The sequence below is a fragment of the Rhamphochromis longiceps genome, linkage group LG7 (assembly GCF_057381845.1).
Source record: "Rhamphochromis longiceps isolate RC_006_pf linkage group LG7, R_longiceps_female_GT1.1, whole genome shotgun sequence".
In the NCBI taxonomy this organism is placed as follows: domain Eukaryota; kingdom Metazoa; phylum Chordata; class Actinopteri; order Cichliformes; family Cichlidae; genus Rhamphochromis; species Rhamphochromis longiceps.
In genome coordinates, this window is record NC_140563.1 from 34,856,559 (window position 1) to 34,876,753 (window position 20,195).

Sequence of the window (20,195 nt, forward strand, 5' to 3'; positions counted from 1 at the left end):
AGATTACACTACAAGAGCTGAGAGTAGGCCATGGTATCATTAGGATAACACAATGAAAAACAATACAACAGTAGAAAAAATATTAAATTAAAAGCTACACACAGCAAAATGTTGCCTGTAGTCAACTATAAAGGCCAGTAAATACAGAAATATACTTTAATTTAGGCCATGAAAATATTACCATACCAGAGTGCAAAATACATAACAGTAAAAGAACTGTAAATTTAACAGCAGCATACTGTAAAATGTAGACAATACAATTATGCATTATGATTAAGGACATGGTTTTATCACACTAGTGTAGTGTAATATATATAACAGTAGGAAAACTGTAAAGTTAACTTTAATACTGGCAATCATGCTGCTAATAGTCAGGAAGATTATAGCAATTTACTGTAATCGAGAGCATAGTTTCATTACAGTAACATATTGTACTATACAATATATACTTGTATGAAAATTGTAAATAGGACTATTTATTTTTCCCAGTGTATTTATTTTTTATGTTCTTACAGTTTTACTACATGGCAATCAGTATGCATGAAAAAATAGAAGCAAACAAAGACTGTAAGCTAATATTTTACAAATGTTATTTTATAAATGTAAAATAATTTTATTGGAAAGCCAGTCTCATACAATTAATATAAAGTCAGTGTAAATATAAGAAAAAAATAAGTGAAAATCTGTGAAAGACATCGGAAAATGAACACACACTGTTTCTGCCTCAAGTAAATGAATGTATGTCTGTGTTGTAGGTAGATTATCTTCAAAATCATTACATTATTTTAACATTATTAACAAACTGATATTAAATCAGTGGCTAATATGGCTACTTCTATATAGTTTAACAGTTTGTGCACCCTTACAGTTAGGTGCAACTTAGCTTAACTGAGTGTTGAATATTATTATTTTCCAGCCAATCAGAAACAATGTGGCTGCGTATTTATCGTTAACCACGACTGTTATAAAAAAAATTCAAGATGAGGACGGCCAAACTGTTAAAATTAGTGTTAACATCCTTCTTTTGTACACAGCCTATGACTTTTTTTAAATAGCTGTGGACACAGAATCATAATTAATGTCGCTTCAGTGCCATCGTCACACTGAATGTTGCAACATCAGTAAAATGATCACAAATGAGAAGAATTTGCCTCAAAATGAAATCTAAACACGTACAAGACCGTAAACTAGCTGACAGTAGATGGGCTAACCCCTTTCCTCCATCGTCTTACTATGAACTTTTGCTTTCTTTATATGACTTTACGACTTATATATGACTATATATATGACTATATATGACTTTCCCCATTTTTCCTCTCCCTTTCTTTGTATTATTATGATCTAGACATGACACCAAAAATGCAATGTCAGATATACCAAGTTTAGACAGAACCAAGGGACATCCCATTTGGGTCATACATTTGCCTGAAAGGGCTAAATATGGTTGCAGTGTACCCACTAAGCAAACATAGATGAACTGTACTGTATGTTACAGATTATAGGTTCAAAATATCCAAAATATCTTTCCAGCTGACTTCAAGGAGCTATTAAAAGTATTTAGTGAAATTAAGAAAGACTGAGGAATGAAAACCGCCTGCAGGAACATCAGTTTCTCCCACTGTTATCTCGGAGGGGGCCCTCTCCCACGGCCTCGACCCGGTCCAGCACCTGGACCTGGTCCAGGTCCTCTGGGTCCAGGTGGCCTGCTTACTGGCCCTCGAGCATTAGGGTTGGACGACGCTAGAGCCACATCTTTCTGCAGGTTAACACCTTTACCAGCTGTCCCGGGTTTTGTCTTTGTTGGTTTTGGTTTTGGTTCTTGCTCTGGTGGTTTTTCTGTTCAGAGAGAGAGAAATGGTTATTGTCCACGTTGTAGTCTAATCAGAGTTATGCTTTGAAAGTCAACGCGATCATCAGGATGTAGTTCTGACCAGGCTCTGGTGGAGCAGGGGGAATGAGGGATCGGTTCGGTAGAAGGTCCTCCAGGTCTTTCATGACCTGGTTGGTGGTGTCTGCATTGTTCCTTCGATTCTTCTCTTCATCGCGAGCCTGGATTAAAAAATAGAGTTAGGCATAATAGTTTTGGAGGATCTATTAGATGCACACGATATATTGCTAAGCCTGGTCTTCGAGTATGATATGATATAAACAAGAAAAGTTTGGGAATTCCAGCTGGCTTGTTCATTGAGCAGAACTTTATGTGCCCTGAGGTGAAAATGAATGTCTCTACCAAACATCATGACCACTATCACTTGCTATGATATGATATTTTAACCTGTGTCTGACATTTCTGCTAAAAAGGTATTAATCCTATAGTTTATGCAGTTCTCAGCTCTAGAGCAAGAGCCCTATTCAGCACGTGTGCAGAATGAACTTTGGACTTTTTCTACACACCATCTTCATCTTTTTCTTCAGCTCCATGTTGGAGTTTTGGTATGCCTCGGATACTGAGTTCAAATAATAGATGGCGAGTCTGTGAAAGAGATAGGACAGGATTAATTTTCTTTTTTAGTGGCTTCAAATGAAAAAGTGGGATTTTGAGTAATTCTACACCTGCATGTAGGCCAGAGTGTGGTTTTATGGGTGTTTACACTCACACCATGAGAAGTACAGCTGGTATAATGAGACCGGGGTTAGCTGCATAGCTAAAGAGTGTTCCCATGAAGGCCGGCAGGTCCAGGTCAATCGTCTCCATGATTATGTCAAACATCTTGTCCTTTCCACTGCAAACAATAACTTACTCGCTGCATTTCATAATAGCAATATAATAGCACTTCATGTATCTTTTTTTCGGATTAATATCTGTGCTTTTTATCACCTGAAAGGTCCACAGTCAAACGAAGGTGGCAGCGTCATGATGGTGTAGACAACAGGTAACAGGCTAAGGAAGAGCACGAGGAGCAGGAGACCCATGTAGAAGTTGTTGGACTTAGAGGCCTTGAAAACTCTCTCGTGGGGGACGTTAGTGGCCATCACAGCCCAACACTGATAGTACATGGAGCTGAGGAGGCGGAGCACATTGATGCCCACCAGCCCGGGGGCATAAAATGCACCCATCCTTATATCAAAAAGGATCAAGTGAGCAGGTAAATACCAAAACAAGATTGATTTACCACCAGAAATAGGTCAAATTTAAAAACACTGAGTAGGAAGAAATATATTATAATGATCACAAAAATGGTTTCTCAGCTTTAGAGTGGCTCGATAAATACAAGGGTTGCAGGTCAGTGTACATGACGCTCATAGGTAAAGTAAAGTTTGTACCAAATCATGCCTTGATTGAAGACCAATCCAAGAACATTTCCACTGATGTCAAACTCGCCGTATGATGGCTGAAGTGATCAGAGACAAGTATTAGTTTCACAGCAAAACAGACTAGTGGGCCATAATATTTTTCAGCTAAATAAATTAATATAAAGGCACCAACTCTTGTCAAGTGGCCATGTCCCTAACTCCAGTATCCAGATGGATGAGTTATAAAAGAAATCATGAATCTTTTTGAAGGATGAAATTATCCAAAGAATGTTAAAATCATTTTTGGGCGTAGCTGTAACCATGTGTAGTTGGGTATCATACATGGGCGTCTACAGGGATTGACTCGCTTCTGGATTCTGTCTCAATTGGTCATTTATAGGAAGTGCAGTTATTGACCACTTACCTAATCCAATCAGACTTTGTTATAATCATTGGTAGAATGGCTAATAGTGAATCATTCTACAAACTATTTACTAGAATGAATGCAAGAATACAATTTTACATCAAGTTTGGTTTCATTTTGAGCCTGGCACTTCCAGACGTTTCTTCCTGTTAAAAGGGAGTTTTTCCTTCCCACTGTTGTCAAGTATTTGCTCAGAGGGGGTCATCTGCTTTTTTGGGATTTTCTCTGTATCATTGTAGGGTCTTTACCTTACCTTATAAAGCACCTCGAGGGGGCTGTTGAATTTAACTGAAACCTCTCTTATGGTGACAGTTTTTTTCAGGCAAATCCCTCAACATTCATGAAACTACCAATAGTACCAAGGACACTAGCAAAAAACACAACTAGAGAAAAATCCATTTGGATGGATAAGGTGAGAGCCAGTGTTTATGGCCACCACCTGCAAGAACATTACTTTTATGGGGAAGTTGTCTTTTTGTTTTCACCTCTACACTTGTATTTTTTTTTCACATTCATTGGTTTATGATGGTTTTATAAACAATGCTTTATAATTCCTAACCAGAGAGATTAATATTTTTGAAGTTTAACAGACTTTGTGTTTTACTATGATAATCAAGTGTCTTATAAATTTTTGTTGAGCAATGTTTCATCAAAGGTTTCATCAGATGCTTAATTCAAATATCCAGTGTCTGGTATTCCTAAATGAAATCCATATTATTACATGTTGTTTTTACAGAAGACATATTTACATCTCATGAAAGCAACAGGTGTGACTGAATGATTGCTTGATTCCATTTGGTCCTAATTTGAGGCTCCTCTTGTGCACGCTGGCTCAACATGCTATAGCTCACTTTGTAAATGTGAAATGTCCCCTGGGTAAAATGCCTCTTCCACCTCAAAAGTTACTACAATGTCCACAGATAAGAAGGGGCTGTGGAGTGTTTATATTAATTTAATTAAGAGACTTACAAATCCAGCCTCCAGGTCCCAGCACCAGCAGTAGTTAAGGAAACGTACAATCACAGCTCGGGCAAAGTCACCAATCAGGATGGTTAGGTAGGACACCTGGATGTCTGACACGGTCAGCTTCACAAACTCCTGGAACAGCACAGTTATACATAAATTTTAACACTTCTAATTCGTGCCGTTAAAAAATTCACCAAGCCTGTTAGTTTTCTGTGGTTGTGGTTTTACTTGTGATTGAGATGTTTATTATAAATGAAAATAAGTTGTCATTTGTACAATGCCCACTGCAGTCTCCCAGCATGGTCCTCTAATGACATCAGCTGGATCCATTGGAGGCGGGGTGGCTTCTGAGTCATTCATCAGACGTGAGTAGTTGGCGTAGTACTCCTTCATGGCCCAGATGGAGGCGTTCTTTATGGACTGCTCTTCCTCCAGCTGAAGGGAACAAAGAGGATAATCAGTCAGTAAATTTTCACACAGCGGACATATTGTTACAATTACATGGGTATATAACTCAAGGCCACTATAAAATATTGGCAGCAAGCCCTATTTTATACACAATGGAACATAAAATGTTTAACCTTTTCATGCATAGTGGTCACTACAGTGGACAGCTATTCAAAAGCTGTTTTCTTGTATTTGTGTCAGTGTTGATGATATACTTGCACATAAACCACTACATTGGACACTGATGTGTCACTCCATACCCTGCCACTCACTGATCGTTTAGTGTTACTATAGATGTATGACGTGTTTCATTGTAATTATTGCTATTTAACCCTGTCATGCATAGGGATGGGTACCGGTGTCCGGTGCCATGATGGCACCGGTTCTGATATAAACGGTAGTAACCAGACCGAAAAGCAGCGCACATTTCGGTGCTTTATTTCGGTGCTTTTTTTTTCCTGAGCTGTGATACACTTTAGATTCTAGCCAATCATTTTACGTTTCTGAGGATAGTAGGCGGGTCCAGGTACGTACGTTCTGTTAGAGCAGAGCTACAGATTAAAAATGTCCAAGGCGAAGCGGTCAAAAGTCTGGCTGTACTTCATAGCAAAATATGCAAACTCAGCAGCCTGCAACAAGTGCTTTAAGCTGATACTGTGATACTGTCAAAGGAGGTAACACCAAGAATCCGATTAAACACCTGGCGACGCATAGCGTTTTTTTTAAAAGCCCAGAAATGCGCCGTATTTGATAGCTTGCTGCGAGACCTCATACCGAGCACATCTACTGCGGGTGGGTTGCCTGTTATGCAACATCCCCCAAAAACACGAAGAGGAGAGTCCTGGCCCCTAGCCCTGCCAGTGTAGCAGACATGATGACGGATGATGGTGGCAGCAGCAGCCGTTCTTCTCTGCGTGAGTAGCTAATTTACGTTGAGTAGGCTAACCACGTTATTACATTAATGCATGTAAGGTGAACTAGCAAACATCATCATAGCTACATGCGGCTGTCCTCTTGTTTGATGGCAGATGCTCCCTTCACCCTGGCTAAAAAGGCTAAAATGACCAAAGAAAAAGTGGAAAACAGTTAAACATGAGAGGTTTAGGACAAAGTTTGTGTTTTTTCCATTGTTTAAGCACTGCTTCCAGCCAAGAGTGATACCATATATGCCCCATAGCTGCAGAAAAGGCTAACATTGTTATATTTTTACAAAAAACAGCTGAACATGAGAGGTTTTTGGACAAAGTGTGTGTTTTTTTCCATTGTTTAAGCACTGCTTCCAGCCAAGAGTGATACCATATATGCCCCATAGCTGCAGAAAAGGCTAACATTGTTATATTTTTACAAAAAACAGCTGAACATGAGAGGTTTTTGGACCCATTTTGTGTTCTCCATTCTTTAAGCACCGGTTTGAGCACCGTTTAAGCACCGGCACCGTTTCAAAAGTACCGATTTGGCACCGGTATCGGATAAAACCTAAACGATACCCATCCCTAGTCATGCATGAATTATGACAACCCCAATCAGGATTTTTTCTTAAGTATTTTTATGCACCGTTTCATGCCTAAAGATGAATAAAAATACTTAAGAAAACAATCCTGATTGAGGTTGTCATAATTCATGCATGAAAGGGTTAAACTCAGACTTTGTAGGTGTTTATTCAAATATTAGCTCATTTTGAATTTGACAGCAACATGTCTCAAGAATATTGGGACAGGGGACAAAAGGCTGGAAAATTAAGTGGTGCTATACAGAACAGCTAATTAAGTTAACTGGCAACAGGTCAGTAACATGATAGGGGTAAAGATAGGCAGACATTGTCCATCCATCCGCTTCCGCTTCTCAGGGTTGCGGGGTGAGAGGCAGGGTACAGCCTGGACAGGTCACCAGCGCAGGGCTAACACATAGATGGGAGACAACCAATCGCCCTCGCTTTCACACCAATTTAGTGTTTCCTATTAACCTTTTCCCACCCTAGATAAGACTTTATTGATCCCACGGCGGGGAAATTTCTGCGTTACCTCAGCTCAGCTGTATGTCTTTGGACTGTGGGAGGAAGCCAGAGTACCTGGGGAGAACCCATGTGAATGCAGGAAGAACATGAAAACTCCACAGAGAAAGACCCGGCCTGATGGCGGAACTGAACTCAGAGCCTTCTTGCTGTGAGGCAACGGTGCTAACCACCGTGCCATCATGTTGCCTGGCAGACATTGTTAATAATTCAGCTTTGTGATAATCTACAGTACATAAATTCATCAAAAGATTCAGAGAATGTAAAGAAATTCCTGTGTGCAAGGAACAAGGTCGAAATCAATACTGGATGCCTGTGATGTTTAGGCCTTGCTGCATTACAAACAGGTATGATTCTGTGAGCAGCTGGTGTCCTCAGTTCCCAGATGTTTACAGACTGGACAGGATGCTACCCAGTGATAAATATGGCCTTACGCCACTTTTTTCTTTTTAATTTTGTCAGTTTCAACATTTGATTTTTTTTTTTATGTTTTATTGTGAATGAAATATGGGTTTGAGATCATTACATTCTAATTTTATTTGCATTTTAAACAACATCCCAGTTTCCCAGGAATTGGAGTTGTACATGCATTGTTAAATGTAAGATTTAGAGAAGCGCTAATGGATTCTAATGACTAAGGGTGTACACATTCAACCTTTAGAAATCCAGACAAAATAAATAAACAAGAAGAGTCTATAAAGTTTTGCTAGAGACCCTTAATTGGAAAAGATTCTCATTCAATTAAACAGTTTGCAATGTAGATGATGTACCCTAATGTTTATAATGTGCAATATTTATTTATTTATTTGTACAAACTGCAACAGCCAGAAAAATAAAATGTAAATCTTTACATGAGAGGTAAATTCTCAACATGACCAGTCAATTTCAGTAACATATGTAACTATTACTATGTCAGTGTGTTTCTCTACAGGGTTCAACTTTGGTTCAACTTTACCATAACAGAGATAAACGTGCTACTGTCTAAGTGGACAAATTAAATGGAGACAACAGCTGCAATACCTTGGTGTTGACCTCATCAAACAGGGCGAACAGAAACGTGTAGAGGTTTCCGAGGAAAAGGGCAAAGATGCGTCCGAGCTGCCATTTGAGGGCGATCCGAGGATGGTAGTCCTCCAGCTCAGCAATGGTCTCAAACAGAGGTGGACACACCAGGCCCAGAAGAGACATGACAATCTCCATCTGAAAAAAGTCAAAATTATTCATAAGCTTTTTTTTAAAAAAATCTTCATCATCTTTACATGAACTGAGGTGAAGTATTCAACAGCATTGTGAGTCTGACCATTATTACCTCATTCTTCTCATACCAGCTGAGGTCGTCCCTTGTGGCAAACTCCTGAGATCTCTTCACCACAAAGTAGATGAGGTACCCACTGCCGCCGAGGCTACAGGTGATCAGGAAGTTAGCCAGGACTCTGAGGAACCTGCGCAGGTGGATGTTCTCGTCCTTCTGGTTCTCCTGCTCGTCCACAATGGACTCCTGTTCTTATCAAAACATGAGGGGAACTGACTGTCAGTAAAGCGCTTTTTTATTATAATGAGCAGTTCTAAACCCTCAAATAACTAAGCTATTATAGAGACTAAAATCACAGATAAGGTCATTTATGATGCTATTATATTTCATACAGGAATACAATTTTTATTGGCCTTATTTATGTTTATCCTCACTGTTTACTTTATCTGTGATAGAGCTAAAATGTTCTCATGTCATTAATTATTATTTTAAATTACATTAATGCCTAAAGGCTTCACCAGCAGTAAATCTTGCTAATCTGGGTCTGTTAGCCAAGGATCGCTACAAAACATTATAAACATCGGAAGCTGTAAATTATAATATAATAATATGTAATAATATGATATAAAATAACACATACATATATTTTGCACAAGTTTCCTTGTTAGACCTATGGGTCAATTCCTGTAAAAACTGCAAAAATATTGTAAATGAAGTAGATTGGATGTTGTATATATTCCATATTGAGCATCCCGAAGGCTTTAGGATTGTTCTGGTTACCTTGAAACTGGTGGTGATGGAGGCGTACTTGTTGTCAGCGGTCTCCGCATTGCCAATGAGGTAATCCCAGCTGGTGAACATCTTCCAGGCGAAGGTGAAGTCTGAATCCTCCCCATCTCCACCACCAACATCAGCATTTTTGGCCATTCTACAAGCAAAGAAAATAAAAATACCATACCTACTAACTCATCTTCAGTTTCTACATTATTTAATGATGATGATGTAATTTATAGTTAAAGACATATTTTTTCGCAAACTGCTCGGCGCTTTTGGATAAAAAGCAAATAAATGTATCAAAATATATCCCTGCATACATCCGATTTCTTAACTCTGCAATGAATCTGCGACCACCTGGTTTGTGATGTATGTGACTGAACTGGCACGCATCCACGCATGTACTGTACACTCACGTGCGGATCACAAGCATCAGGCTGTAGCCGAAAGTGCCAATGCCGACCATGAGGTAGGACAAAGGTAGCCTGAACTTCAGCACGCCGACGGTCCTCTGGTCGTTGTAATATCCGTAGAACAGCACTGAATATTTGCAGTACCCCTGAGAATGGAAGAAATGTCATTTTGGATGCCATGTTTTCTCACTTATCTTCTTGCCTATAGATCCAAAGGGGTAATACTGAAAATAGCAGAAATTTAAATGACGAGTTGCTCTGCCAGAGATCTGTCAGTTATCGTGTGCCTGTCTGTGCCAGGTGGTTTTCAATATATATTATAATATATATATTAAAAAAAAACTTTTCTAACTCTTCAGATCATTATGAGTGCTCAAACACAGGAAAAGTGAATATTCATTCCAACTCAAGTGACTTTGCTTTAGCTAAAACATCTTTGATGGATCACCAAAGGTTCCTGCATATAGAAAAAGAAAATCACGCAAACACATGCGTTCAACGGCAGCACATTTACAACAGTCTCACAGCACACACAGACTTATAGGACACACACGCAAGCCATGCTTGTTCATATTAGTGAATATACACACACATAGTCAGACTTATGGAGCCTCTCTTTCTATTTACAAACAAGTGATGTTTCCACATTCTCTTCACCTGTCTAAACGAAATACCCAGCCTACATCATTAGACATACACACACAATTATGGGCACACTAAAGTTTGTCACATGGAAACCTTAGCTGGCACCAGAGAAAAAAGGTTAAAGATATTTAACCAGCTTAAAAAACTACAGGCAGATGTTGTTTTATTACAAGAGACTCACAGGCCTGTCACAGGTTTAAACGAACTTAAAACACCTGAGTTTCCTAATATGTTTGCAGCCTGTTATAATTCTAGACAAAGGGGACTAGCAATTTTAATACATAAAAATGTTAATTTTACAGTACTCGATACAGTTATAGATCCAGAGGGCAGATTCCTTATTATTAAATTATCAGTATTTAACAAAAAGCTATGTATTGTAAGTATATATGGTCCAAATGTTGATGTTGACCCTCACTCTTTCACAGATTTTTTAGTGCACTCTCTGAACACCTTGATTGCACACTTATTCTTGGAGGCGACCTCAACCTTGGACTAAATGAAGAAATGGATAGGCTCAACACAACAGGAACTCAGCGCAATTGGCAGTCCACAAATATAATCAAACAGTTTATGAGCGACTATGGTCTTTGCAATGCATGGCGCTCCCTTCACCCCAGCAGTAAGGAATATACTTTCTTCTCACATGTCCATCACTCCTACTCTCGTCTGGATTATTTTTTGGTCAGCAGCTCACTGCTGAGTGACATTTCAGATACTGAGATTCACCCTATAGCTGTCAGCGATCACGCTCCTGTATCTTTAACACTAATACATAAGAAGAACGCTACACCAAGTAAAAACTGGAGATTCAATACATCGCTGCTCAAAGATGAAGACTTTATTAAATATTTTAAAAAAGAGTAGACTATAATGACACTCCCAGAACATCAGCTTCTGTTCTATGGGAAGCAGGGAAAGCTGTGATGAGAGGTAAAATAATTTCTTTCTCATCACACAAAGAAGAAAACAAAAATATTCAGAAAAAACATCAAATCCTTAGAAGAAGCCTACGCGTGGGACCAAGATCAAGAAATAATGAACAAAATATGCAAAACAAAACTAGAATTAAATGAAATTATTAATAAAAAAAAAAAACAGAATTCCTAGTACAAAGACTTCGCTTGCAGAATTTTGAACACAGTAAAAAATCAGGTCGATTTCTAGCTAACCAGTTAAAAATAAAGAAAGAAAAAACAACTATATGTGCTGTTAAAGATTTATCTGGAAACACAACATGTGACCCTGGAAGAATAAACAACATTTTTAGGGATTTCTATGAAACTCTATATTCACCACAAATAAACCCGTCTAAAAATGAAATTGATCAGTTTCTTGACAACGTAACTCTTCCAAAATTACTAGAGTCAAGCAATGGCACTGGATTCACCACTGACGCCAGGTGAACTCCAGGAAGCCCTGATTAGTATGCCTAATAATAAGGCTCCAGGTCCAGACGACTACCCTGCAGAATTCTACAAAGAATTCTGGACAATTCTGGCACCAGTATTCCACAGAATGTTGCAGGAAATCAAGGAAAATGGCAGACTACCACCAAATATGAATTCTGCCAACATTAATCTCCTGCTAAAACCAGGCAAAGACCCTTTATTTCCCTCAAGCTATCGTCCAATATCCCTTATAAATGCAGACCTCAAAATAATCTGCAAAGCTCTCTCAAAAAGATTAGAGATGATAACCCCCCTCTTAATTCATCCTGACCAAACTGGTTTCATAAAAGGTCGGCACTCACAGCTCTGGCACTCATCAACAAACGCACGTAGATTACTTAATTTAATAGACCACTCATGCAGTAAAAACATTGAAACCACAACATTATCTCTAGATGCAGAAAAAGCGTTTGACAGAGTTAACTGGAAATTTTTATTTGGTTTTGGAAACTCTTTCATAAACTGGCTAAAAATATTATATAATTCCCCAACAGCTTGTGTCAGAACAAATGACCAGACATCCTCCAGCTTCTGTCTCCTGAGGAGCACCAGGCAGGGATGCCCACTCTCCCCTTCACTTTTTGCAATTTTTATCGAACCACTAGCAGCAGCATTTAGACAAGATACACCATAAAATGTAAGAACGTAGAACATAAAATCAGTCTCTATGCGGATGATGTGTTGCTTTTTCTGCAAAACACACAAACCAACCTCTCTGAGGTAATTACTCTAATAAACTGGTTTTCAAGAGTTTCAGATTATTCAATTAACTGGCCAAAATCTACAGTTCTTCCAGTTAACTGCTCCCTCCATAATTCTTCTTCTGCCCCACTACAATCTGGAAATATTAAATATTTAGGTATTAATGTCCCTCCGAAGCTTTCAGACTTAACTAAATTAAACCACATCCCACTTCTAAAGAAAGTAGAAGGTCATCTGACTAGATGGAGATCTCTACCCATATCACTCATGGGAAGGGTGGCCACTATAAAAATGATGATCTTGCCAAAAATAAATTACTTATTTTTAATGATCCCGAACAAACCATCACAAGATTGGTTCAGATCCCTAGACTCGTATGTTTCTAAATTCCTTTGGAAAGATAAACCCCCGCGTATCAGCTTAAAAACGCTACAAAGAACCAAGGACAAAGGAGGATTAGATCTGCCTAATTTTCAACAATATTTCTTAGCCAACAGGCTTCAGTTCATCTCAGAATGGTTAAAACATACCTTCTTAGATTAGCCCTGGCTAGATGCTGAACAGGCACTATGCAATGATCTAGAGATTTCAGACCTACCATTTATCAGCTCAAACATCAAAACATGAATGTTTTAAAAGCATCAACATAATCTCTTCTTTGACAGCATGGTGGGAGTTTCTAAAAATGACAGAGTCTTCATTAGTCCCATGCAGACGTACACCTATCTGGAATAACCCTGACATATTACAAAACAATAATATGATTAATTTTCCAGAATGGAGTTGTAAAGGAATTAAATACTTAGAACATATATTAGAGGGAACAGAGTTTATTCCATTTGACAGACTAGTTGCACAATATGGGATCAACAAGAAAAGATTTTTAGAATATCAACAAATTAAATCCATAGTAAAAAAGAAATTTAACCTCAGTCAAGTTGAATTGCAAACACCACCAAGTGCGGTACATTTTTTTACTCTTAAATCCCCTAAATTATTATCTAAAATATACAGAACACTTTCTAAAATAGATGAATCAATATCACTTCCTATTGCAAAGTGGGAAGCAGATTTGTCAGTCGGCTTAGACCAAAACTTCTGGTCTCAGATTTGCTTAAAAACCTTTAAATTGATTAGAAATCCCAGTCTGCAATTAATACAATACAAAATACTACATAGAGTGCACTATACAGGTCATCGGATGTTCCAGATGGGCTTTACATCTTCCAACGACTGCTCACACTGTCAAGGCAATACACCAGACAATTACATCCACGCTCTTTGGTTCTGTCCACCAGTGCAGAAGTTTTGGCGCGAAATATGTAAAGACTTATCAAAGTGTCTGAAATGTAACATTCAAACTTCCCCTTTAGTGTGCTTGTTGGGCAAATTGGATGATGTCACTACAGAAACTAATACAGTCCACATGGTTTTTACTGCCCTATGCATTGACAAGAAAACGGTCCTCATGAACTGGAAAAATAAAAATAATCTTAATACTAGCCAATATAGAAACCATAATATAGATCACATTAGCCTCGATACAGCCTCTGCCACCACATTAGATCAATCCCTCTGGGCTCCATCACCTAGCGGGGGTGGGTCGCCAGTGTGGTTGATGTGGAGGTTGGGACGGGCTTAGGGCGTCTGGAGACTCCCTAGGGACGTTATCCCTGGAGGGCTTAACACAGGGGTTGGGGTTAGTGGCACTGGTTGCTCTTAGAGGGTGTTCTCCTTGTGGCTGCGTGGGGGAGCTGGCCCCAGGGAGGGGCATCTTGCTCCTCCCTTCTTTTCCTCCCCATCCCCGGCTGCCTCCCTCTTCCCGCTCCAACACACTCACCCACACAAGTAGGGCCTTGGGGTGCGGGTGTGTCACCAGGGTGCAGGGGAGGCAACTGGTAACTGATGCCCTCAGGTGCGTTGGTGGTTCTTGGTGTCCGGGGCTGGGCGCTCAGGCATGTACCAGCTCACTCCCAGTGACTACTTGGCGGGGCCTGGTGCCTGTTGCTCGGTCAGGCCTCTTCCGGGGCAAAGGGGGCCCTCGGGCCTCTGGGCCTGCGGCTCAGTTCACTCTGGCACAGCTGGCTGCTGGCAGAGCCGGCGGGCACGCTACTGCAGCCCCCTCTGGCTTCTGCTCCGTGGCTACTGGGTGACCCCTCATCTGGGGCTCTTCCCAGGAGGGTGGCACGGATGCCCCTCCGGTGGTCCTCCTTGGGCTCTCGCACTCTGGGGCCTCTGGATGTCTGGGGCCTGGATCTCCTCCATGCCTGCTTCATGCCCTTCATGGCTCTCTACATCCTCTAGCAGACCATTACATGGGGAAACCTTTTGAATACAAGCACGCTGATCCACACAGGTGTGCACACGGGTGTTCACTGTTCATAGACATAAACTACACCTTTATTGGCTGCTATTTCCAAGCACATTGTGCGCTGCGTGTCCTGCTTGCTACACAACAACATTCAATATTTAGTATTTACTGCTGTTTACACTTAGCTAGATTAATGTGATGGTGTTGTGTTTAGTATGTTGCTCTGTTTTTTTTGCTTGTTTTCTCTTCTTTTTCTCTCAACAGGTGACTCAGGAGATTTTTTCTCTCTTTAAGTGCCCTTTCTCACTGTCCGTCTTCCCTTCTGTTTTTCTTTTCCTTCATCTTTCTTTCTCCCTTTCCTATCCCTCATCATGTCTGTCCCGTCTGTAACAACTGAAAATAAAATAAAATAAACAATAACAACAAAGGTTGATCAAATGGACAAATACAGCAAGGCCGTGATGATCCATCTGGCGAAGTAAATCCATTGGGTATCCTTGTTGGTCTTCAGACAACAATTCTGACGGCTAAAGAACCAAATGGGACAGGCAAAAAAAAGAAAAAGAAAAAGAAAATAATTCATTTTGTGCTAAACTCACATTGAAGTCCATGAGGACAGAGTAGTCTTGAGCAGTATCCTGCTCTGCTCTGGGTACAGTCTTCCTGGGAATAGACCCATAGGGAAGACCCATCAGGACCTGCAGACAACATAAAACAATGAATTTGTGCAAATTTCAAATATCACCCAGCAAGTTCTTCCTGGCAACATGGCGACAAATCCCAGTTTTAACAATTAATAGTTCTTAAATGTTCTTAAATGAGAGTTTAATAAAAGAAAGGTTTTGTCTTCACTGTCCTGAAAACTGGACATGCTTTCAAAATGTGTGGATGATCAGTGTGACATTCCTAACAATGGTAAATTTATGTGCAAGAAAGCTTTTATATTGTCCTTTTATCGATTAAAAAAAAGACTCGAGAGGGAAAAAAAAAGGGGGGGGGGGAGGGGCCTGTGAGATCAACTCCATCTCCCAACTGCTACCTCTGAAGTCCGGTTCTTATCTTAATGAACTAACTGACCCAGGAGCTGACCGAACCACAGCGGCAGCTTGGATTTATAATGCATAAGGAGATGTTTGTCTCACGTGAAGTTTGTCAACTGAAGTAAACGACAATTTATATGGAGGTAAAGGTAAATGGCTTCAAAGTGTTGTTTATATAGTGAAAAATGGGTGTTTGGTAATTCCTGTCTGTGTAGGTGGAGACTACATTAGGTTGGTGTCTTTACACAACCATTTAATTACAAAATTAACTGTCAATCAATCCCATTGGATTAAACAAAGCCATATTTGTTGCCTTGTAACTGGACCATCAACATCTGACCATCAACGGTACAGTGTTTACATTTACGTATTTTTCTGGGTAAGAGGACAACATGATGTCACCTCAGGGATGACCACAAGTCCAAAGGTGAATCCAAAAAGCACAAGGTTCATGCCGTACATCCATCGCAGGAAAATAAAGTAAGATGCAACGGATGACCCAAAGTGACCTGGGGACAGTGAGAACATTTTTAGTTTTTGCATCTGCCCAGAAGGAGTTTTCCATTGCTGCTAAACACAGATGAGCTGTAAACAATAAACTTACTTTCCACCTCCTTGATCTTCCTCTCCCATGGGATGCACGCTGTTCTGAAATTTTCAAAATCCCTCTGAAACTTGATCCATTTCTTAGATTTAAAAAACAAAACAAGACAGCAAATTAGAGAAGCAGAGCACAAGCAAACACAAGGATAAAATCTAAATATTGTGCCTAACCTTTGTCATCATCACTTTGTAGGCATACCACTTTCGGCCTTTCCCTTTCCCCAAAGCGCCTTCAAACTTATCCACAAATTCTTGAGCTTCCCTGTGAAGAAATGGGAAAACATTTTCATTAGAATGCAATAAACCATTTTAAAAATACAAATATTTTAGTCCAAGATAAGTTTCATGTTAAAATATGAGTAACATGAGAAAGAAGGAGATTACTTTAGGAGTTTGAGCCTCCGCTGCATCCTCCAAGGCTTATTCCTGATGTTGGCGATGAGTTTCTTCTTCTCCTCCACCTCCTCCATCAGCCGAGCCATCTCTCCCTCTGACATGGACTCCTCTTCCTCACTCGAGTTGGAGTTGGAATCTGATGAACTGGGGAGGAAAGGACAGACGGAGTCAAATCCTGCATAAACGACTGTTAGGGAATTCAGAGGAGTCTTCAGAGAATCTTAAAGATTCATCACGAGGGTACGATGACTTCCTCTGACCTACCTGTCACCCTTTTTCTTTTTCTTCTTCTTGTCCTTGTCATCATCTTTGCCCTTGCCCTTCCCTTTCCCTTTGCCATCACCCTTCTTACCCTTGGTCTCCTCTTCTTCTTCCTCCTTCTTTCCTTTCTTCCCTCCTCCCTTCTTTCCCTTCTTTCCTTTCCCCACATCACTGTCCTCCTCATCACTGTCCTGGGCTTTGCCTCCTTTCTTCTTATTGGCTGCTCCTCCTCTCTTCCTCTTGGGAGGCTCATCCTCGCTTTCATCCTCATCATCATTGCCACCACGTTTCTTGGCCAGCTTCTTCCTGTTTGCTCCTCTACGCCCCCTGGGAGCTTCGTCTTCCTCCTCATCGTCCTCATCATCATCATCATCACTGGCCGGTTTTTTGCCTCGTCCTCGTCCCTTTACGCCTCCTCTTCCTCCCGCCTGCCTCCTGTTCCCTCTCCTCTGAGTGGCACCATCTGTGTAAACCGCACGATTGATATTCTGAGCATTTAATTAGACTCTCAACTTTTCATCGTTGTTATAAAGAAGTTCGGTGAACTGCAGTTTTATTCACTCACCGTCACTTTCACTTAAATCTCCGTCTATCTCGATGCCAACTGAGGAAGAACACAAAGACACACAATCAAAAAGAAAACAACACAATCAAGTAATCACCTCGGCTTAAACCATATCAGCTGCCTGCCCCAGAACAGCAGATATCATTTACAGACTCTTTGCCTGCAGGATATTTTAGTATCGACTGGCTTCTTGATATAAGATGATGTGTTTAAAATGCATTCAGACTGCCTATGTGGTTCTCAAGACAAAAAGGACTCCAGGCCACATGTGATTAAAAACAAAAGTACATAAAACTTTATTAACTTAACCTGGGGGTCATTACTGCTCGAGATTTCAAGTTGCAGAAGGTTTTCAACCCGTGTGATGCCAACTGTATCATATTTACTACACAGGTTTTTGTGAGTTTTTGAGACGTTCACATTATGAGTGTAATTGTTTTCCCAAAAACCTAAATAAATTACCCAATAGATTACCCAATTAAACACAAAAACAAATTAATATTTAAATGTTTTTTTATTTGTCAGAGGTTCAGTTAATTCAATCAATACTTTTTTAAAATTGAATTTTCTGGCTTTTATTTCATGAATCTGTTGAATGTTTTTGGGTGATTTTTTTTTTTAAATAACCAGTGCAAGGTCACTGGAACTTATACCAGCTGACTTTGGTTAAGAGGCAGAGTACACCCTCAACAGATCACTAATACTGGCCAACACAGAGAGACTGCCAACCACACACTCCCACGTGTACACCTCTATAATTACAGACATACTTCACAAACAAGTCTTTGAGCTGTGGAACGAAGCTCAGAGAGAACTGATGAGGTTTATTCTCCTGGAGCATGCAGTCTGCTTTTAGTATAATGTTAAATGCCAAGAAAACAGATTGATGTAAAAAAATAAATTACTATTATTTTAGAGCGAGCAGAAAGATACGCCAACACACTAAAGTTACTGATGACTACACTGTATATAAATTTCAGGACAGTAACTAAAACTGATACTTCAAGCAGAAGATAATTTGATGTTGTTCTCTTTCTTTATTTACTGCATTTCCATATGTGTTTGCAGATTTTTCAGTAAACCGCAGCATCTTTTTCTCAAAACAAAACAAAAAAAACACAAAAAAACAAATGCAAGATGCAAAAAACTTGAAAATACAAGAAGTGTTGTGCAACACTGGCTCTGGAAACTAACTCTCGTGCAAGTACACAACGTGAAAAGGGCAAGAAATAAACTGACTATAGAAACACTGGGAACTCTTTAGATGAAGAGACACAGCAGGGAGGAGGACAGGTGAAGACAGTCAGGGCACAGCAGACAATCACAAAGAGGAAGTAAAACTACTGCAAGACATGAGATAGCTGAGAGCATGTAGACAAGAAAGATTCTGAATATATTATGCAGGGAAAACTTACACACACACACACACACACACACACACACACACACACACACACACACACACACACACACACACACACACACACACACAATGTATTTGCAATATTAACTGAGCCTCTTGCCCCATTCATTAGTCTGGACAGCACCTCACTGCACTATAGAGCACTTTAGAGACAGGTATTGTTACACTGCACTGATCTGTTACATGCACTTGTATTTTGTATCATGTTGTGCACTGTTGGATGTGTCTTGGGTGAGCAGACCAAGACTAATTCCTTCCCTGGGTTGCAGAAGTGGTGAAAGTAAATGTGAAGTTGAACTTAAGGAAGGAACACAACCCTAACCTGTAAAATTAGTGGGGTGGGTTTTAAAGATAGAAATATAATTTCATAATTAGTAACATACTAGTTTCATGTTGTCCCACAAAAAGATACTGCCATATTTTTTTTTGCCCTGCGTGCATCAGGACAAGAGCAACAAGAGAGAACATCCTGAGCTATAAAGCATCCTTTGCCAGCTTTGAGAGCGTTTAAAGTCGTGCAGGTTTTTAGCTACAATTACACAATTAACTCTTACACTGTGAGTGTTGCATTGATCCAAAAAGAGAAAGCAGCCAAATTACATCAGGATCAGGATGAGGCCACAAGTTAGTGGATTAATTTGAACATTAAAGAAGGAAGCCAACATGATGTTAGGCCCTAGACCAAAAGTAAAAAGGCTTGAATCGTCCTTGAATAGGTAAACCTGTCTGCACTTTCTTCAATTACCAATGAAACTAAATGAATCCTCCAGTCCTCCAGCCATTAACTTACCTTCTTCCATTTTAGCTGCATCACTTTTTCTCGGCATGATGAAAAATAGGACGTGTCTGACTCTCTCCGTCCTCTGCAGCACTTACAGATCCCGACCTCCTCAGCTGGCTGACTCTCCTTTGCCTTGGATGCCCGCCAAGCACCCAACTCAGGTATCCAGTCCTGTCACTATGGCGACTGTGAGCTGCTCAACAGGTGAGTTCGTGGTTAAGTCAAGCAAATTCTGGAAACCAAAGGTGATCCCTCTTGGACAGGCTGTTATCCTCAGAAGCTGCGACACTTACGTTTTATTAACATACAGATGCTATGGCTGATTGTGTGAGTGTGTGTGTCTTCACGGCTCTTCCCAACAGACCAAAGATCCAGATTATCTAATGCACCTCTTACTTGTGTTGTTACTTGACCACACATACATACAAACACATACACACACCACCACCAGGCCAGACATCCTAAAGATTTAATGAAGGTTTTGGTTTCTATCTGT

General features: G+C 40.0%; 1 protein-coding gene across 1 annotated transcript; it reads right to left on the reverse strand.

Annotated features, from left to right (window-relative positions):
* Positions 1–191: 191 nt before the first annotated feature.
* On the reverse strand, positions 192–19,745 carry tmc2a (transmembrane channel-like 2a). The gene is made up of 20 exons (XM_085411206.1): positions 19,709–19,745; positions 17,496–17,534; positions 16,934–17,393; positions 16,658–16,813; positions 16,445–16,535; positions 16,275–16,356; positions 16,073–16,179; positions 15,230–15,328; positions 9,525–9,667; positions 9,115–9,262; positions 8,392–8,580; positions 8,103–8,282; positions 4,901–5,059; positions 4,628–4,756; positions 3,265–3,332; positions 2,819–3,058; positions 2,598–2,723; positions 2,395–2,473; positions 1,932–2,049; positions 192–1,836 (listed from the first exon to the last, which is right to left on the reverse strand). The coding sequence occupies exons 1-20, from the start codon at positions 19,743–19,745 to the stop codon at positions 1,622–1,624; spliced, it is 2,865 nt and encodes a 954-aa protein (XP_085267332.1). The 3' UTR covers positions 192–1,621.
* Positions 19,746–20,195: the final 450 nt, after the last annotated feature.

Excerpts from the sequence above, each read along its gene's own strand:
- tmc2a (XM_085411206.1), bottom strand. The coding sequence starts at position 19,745 with ATGCCGAGAAAAAGTGATGCAGCTAAAATGGAAGAAG. Across the intron at positions 16,536-16,657 it reads CGGAGGCTCAAACTCCTAAA|GGAAGCTCAAGAATTTGTGG; the intron begins GTAATCTCCTTC and ends ATTTCTTCACAG. Across the intron at positions 2,724-2,818 it reads TTTGACTGTGGACCTTTCAG|TGGAAAGGACAAGATGTTTG; the intron begins GTGATAAAAAGC and ends TATTGTTTGCAG.